This window comes from Octodon degus, unplaced genomic scaffold, assembly GCF_000260255.1.
Source record: "Octodon degus isolate 3935 unplaced genomic scaffold, OctDeg1.0 scaffold00036, whole genome shotgun sequence".
Taxonomy (NCBI): Eukaryota; Metazoa; Chordata; class Mammalia; order Rodentia; family Octodontidae; genus Octodon; species Octodon degus.
Window position 1 is genome coordinate 13566810 of NW_004524612.1, and position 4767 is coordinate 13571576.

A 4767-nucleotide genomic window follows, 5' to 3' on the forward strand; every position below is an offset into this window, starting at 1 on the left:
TGCAATTTGTCACTTCAAAATCCTTGCAATTTTATATTTTTAATTCCATTCTCTAATTGAGCTTAGAGACATTTAGATTCAAAATGTCAGTTAAAGATAAATAACACACTTGGGATTGATTTCACGCTAAGGGTTCTCGCGTCAGCTTTGCGTCTAGCACACTTCACCAAATTTGCTTGGCCGCACAGATAACTTGTTCTCCTTTTTTTCAGTCTTTCAGAGCCATGATCTTCACTGGATAGAAAAAAAAGGGGGAAAGAAAAATATGCACTACCTTATTTCCTGGAAGTCAAACTTGCGTGTGTGATTTCTAGCGCACTAGAAATAATAGACATTTTCATGTAGATGCAATATATACATATATATGATTCTATAGACAATTTATAAGAAAGGCCCAATTATGAGTTTTATATTACATTTTTTCTCACTTTGAAAGTTATTTCACGCTATGTTAGCCAGAAGTCACTAATCCTGTTAGAGGTATGATATAGACGTTATAATAAAGGTAATGTCATGATTATAGGCTACTGTGTTATTTTATTTTTTCTTTTTTTGCAGAACCAGGGATTGAACTCAGGCCCTTGTGCTTGCCAGGGAAGCACTTATTCCACTGAGCCATCTCCCTGGCCCCATACTGTGTTATTTTAAATTCCAAAGAATGTCTTTAATGTTCCAATCTGATAATTTAATAATGATCAAAAAGTCTGCAAGAAATTCTCACCTATTTATTTCATTTATGAGTACAGTCTCCAGCTTTGTCCATTTACCTATAAAACCTCAAGTGTAACCTTCTTTATGGCTGAGTAGTACTCCATTATGTAAAACAACCACATCTTTTTTTTAACCCTTCCTCAGTGGATGGAATTTGGGGTGTTTCAAAGATTTAGCTATGGCAAATTGTCTCACTAGTGTGAGAAGCTGAACAAGTAAATAAGATCCAAAGTGAGCCAGGATGTGTAACTTAGCAACTTAGGGAGACCCTGTCTCAAAATAAACACTAACTGGGCCAGGCATGGTGGTAAAACCTGTCATCCCAGCAATCTGGAGGCTGAGGAAGGAGGGCCACACGCACCACGTTGCGTAATGTACAACAGATATTGTGAATGGGAGAAAAAGCTATTCAAAAGAAGAGTGATGATGGGAATGGAGGGAGCAATATATACAAAATAGTTAGGATAGCTGTACAGGTGGGAAAAAAAGAGGAAGAAAGACATTTAGATAACTAGTTTCTCTTAGTGCATTAAAAAGAAAGGTACTAAGATTATTTGGACAGTATTTCATGCCTGTATCTTGTACTCTGAATAACTACTATGAAGAGAATAATACCTAATGTATTAATTATTGTCACTCTTCTATTAGCTTGTTTGAAAAGTTGGTTATATTTTTCTTTTAAAAAAATTCTCATCTATGCACTGTTTTCAGAAAATACAATTTCAAGTATATCAAGATTATAAGAGTGGAAAAATACATATGGTACAACAGGAATTTTATACAAAGGAAAGCTAATGTGCTTTAACATTAAAAGTATTTATAGAGGGCTGGGGAGATAGCTTAGTGATCTAAGCGCCTGCCTGGCTAAGCCAAGGACCCGGATTTGATTCCCAGTACCGAGCTGGCTACTGAAACTGGACACAGTGGTGCACACCTGTAATTCCAGCACTGGCTGGGGAGGCTGAGACAGCAGGATCACTACGAGTCCGAGTTGCATAATGAGATCCTGCACCAAATACATAAATACACAAATATTTTTTTAGAAAAGTATTATAGATTTAACAAAAGAATATATCATAATGCACAGGATCAATCTAACAGGAAAGTATATGTCTTAGTTACTCTTTTCATTGCTGAGGCAAGATACCCAACACCCAAAATTAAGAGACAAAAGGTTCCTTTAGCTCCTGGTTGGCTGAGGTCTCAGTTCATAGTCAGCTGGCTCTAAGGCAGGGAGAAACAGCTCATGGCAAAGCAGGGCAGGCAAAAGGCAGCAACCGGCGAGCAACCGGCTACAAGTAAGCAGCAGCAGGTGTCTATGTATCCCTTGTGCTGTATCCTAAGGGCAGGTAACATTCACACCACAGATGCTACCTCCCTCACCATACCTTTAATCCTGGCATGGCACTGTGAGTGAGTCGCACACACTAGCTCCGGCCACCTCTGAGAAGTCCCTACTTAGGACCACACGAGCCATAATGGTCTGCTCCTGTCCCCCGAAAGACTCACGTGCAGCTCTTTAGGCCGAAGACATTTCACCCATCTGGAAGAGTTGCTAAACTCTCAGCAGTTTTAGCATCACTAAAATGTCTTAAGCTAAAATCTCCTTTGCAATTTAAAGCAAACTCTCAGCTACAAGGCCCTGTACAAAGGGAAAAAATTTAAATACTTCTAACGCTTTGTCTAATCGCATGCTTTGATGTCTTGAATTTTACTTCTAGTATTTTGTGCATCATACTGCGTCTTAAAGAAAACTTTGCATAGTACAGAATTTTGTGTAAAGTGGATTATTTTAGGGTACTATCAACTTTGATTGCTAGAAAACGACAAGAACATCTATACTTTAATTCCATTCCTAATACACACAATTTAATTTTTTCACTATTTGTATTTTTATACTGCTTATCCTTCAACAAATTATTTATATTTTGTCATTACTCTTTCTCCTAAAGATTAAAAACTTAACTTTCTTATCCTCAGTGTTCACAGGATTCTGAATTTGACTAGCTGTTTCGCTAGATACCGTAACCTTGGCTGGTAGTTCCTTATTTCACTGCTTTAAATATACCATCCTGCACTCTTTTGGCCTCCTGTGTTTCGCCTAGGAAATCGGAATTTTTTTTTTCAAAATTTGATGTTTCTTATCTCTTGCTACTTTGAGTACTCTTTCTTTGTCTTGGGTTCTTAATAATTTGATTGTTGTGCCTTGCTGAGTTTCTCTTTAGATTGAATTCAGTGACCTGTGCAGTTCTCGTGCTGGGATATTGTCATATGTCCTCCAGGTTTTTATTAGTACTTTATAATAAAAACGCTTTTAATTTCTGCAGAATCAGCCAGGTCATCACATCTGGTGCATCATAACTTAGTAAATGGCATGAAGTGAAAGGGAGGGGATCCAGGAAGATAGAAGCAAGAGATGAGGGAGGAACCGAACCCCCTCTTTTATAACTCCCCCCCCCCCTTTGAGAGCTGTGGTAACCTGTCGGTTCATGATGCCTGTTTGAAAACAATTTGGTTCACAGACAAAAGCATTCAGCAAAACTTTGCTTCTGTTCTCAAACTCCACATTGGCTGCCAAGCACAGGCGCAGCCGTCTTCCCCAGAAACACAAAACAAATTGTTTGTAACCCAAAACCCAACTGCAACATACTGCATGAGAGACGCATTAACCCAGACTCAGCCACTGCCCACAAGGCCCCTTACATTCCCACCACCTGTCAATATCATTACCCTGGGGACCAAGCCTCAAGAACATGACTCTTTGGGGGTCAAATCACATCACTCCCTTGACCATTCTTAACCAATGTGTAGTCCAGTAGCTTTGCATGTGTTCATAAGTGCAGTAGAAAACTTTAAAACTATGGCTTCAGAATTGGCCCATCAGACCCAACCAGCCTTGACTAAACTACCCAGCTGCAACTCAGAGACAATTTGACTCAGCTCTATCTGACCAGCTGCACAATAGCCTGCAAACATATCCTGTTTTGCTAGCCTGTTTCAAGGACTATCTACCCGGGACAGGACAGTCCTGTCAAGGACACTTAATATTACCTGCTTACTCAGTCCTTAATTTCCCTAGACCTTCCTGCCTCATGATGAATGACCCCTCTAGCTAAACCTGCCCCAGACACATCTGCCTGACAACCTGTGACCAAACATATAGCCAAGTATAGAATAATCCATTATCGACTTTGTACTTCCTGCTTACAAAATGTCTACAAGTTGCTATTTTACTCGAAGCAGGGGCTGGTGATTTGGATCTGGATCCCACCAACCCAGCGGTATTAATAGAGTTAGTTGCCTTCCAACTCCTTGGTGCAGAGCGTGCTCCATCCAGTTCAGTACAGATTCTGTAACAGTACTGTTGTGCAACTGTCACCGCCATCCACCTTCAGGACTATTTTCATTTTCCCAAGCCGAAACTCTGTTCCCATTAAACAGTGACTTCCTACTTTCCTGTCCTCGTCACTTTCTTATCTGGGCCCCCCAGCACTCCAGCACACTAACACCCAGCCCTGGTCCTCGAAGGAGGAGAGGTTTCTTTTGGCTTACAGCTTCTGCAGTTTCAGCTCATGGTCAGCAGGCTTGACAGAATCAGCATGGTCGAAGGAACTGGCAGAGAAAGCTGCTCACAGAGGGAAGAGAGAAAGGGGAGCAGTGGGGACAGAAGTACACCTGCCTGGGTTGCACCCCCAGGGACCCACCTGTCCTGACAAAGCCCTACCTCCTCGTAGCACGTCAGCTGTAAGCCCATCACTGGACCGTCCATCTCCCACCAAGCCATGCTGGCAGGCAGTGTGGACTTCATTCTACATTCTGCGAGACCAAAGCACAGAGCTGAGAAAGACTGCAGGGTACGTTCAAAGTCCTCACGGAAAAAGTGACCTTGAAAGAGATCCGGCCTCCTTCCAGACGCCTCACCTCTGAGTACATGAGAGTTTGAGGGATCATTCTTGATCTAAACCAAAACACCTCCCTGTTCTCAGCTTTCGACAACAACCATTCTACATTTCTGCTTTCTGAATTTGACCTCATATAGATAGGACCATATAAGCA

The 4767-nt window shown here is 41.3% G+C and overlaps 1 protein-coding gene across 1 annotated transcript in view; it reads left to right on the forward strand.

Annotated features, from left to right (window-relative positions):
- The window catches only part of Adam2 (ADAM metallopeptidase domain 2), an 87584-nt gene extending 83722 nt beyond the window's left edge, over nucleotides 1–3862 (forward strand). Inside the window, exon 20 of the mRNA XM_012514616.2 lies at nucleotides 3839–3862. Coding sequence (XP_012370070.2) covers nucleotides 3839–3862 — 24 coding nt within the window. The remainder of the gene's footprint in view (nucleotides 1–3838) is intronic.
- Nucleotides 3863–4767: the final 905 nt, after the last annotated feature.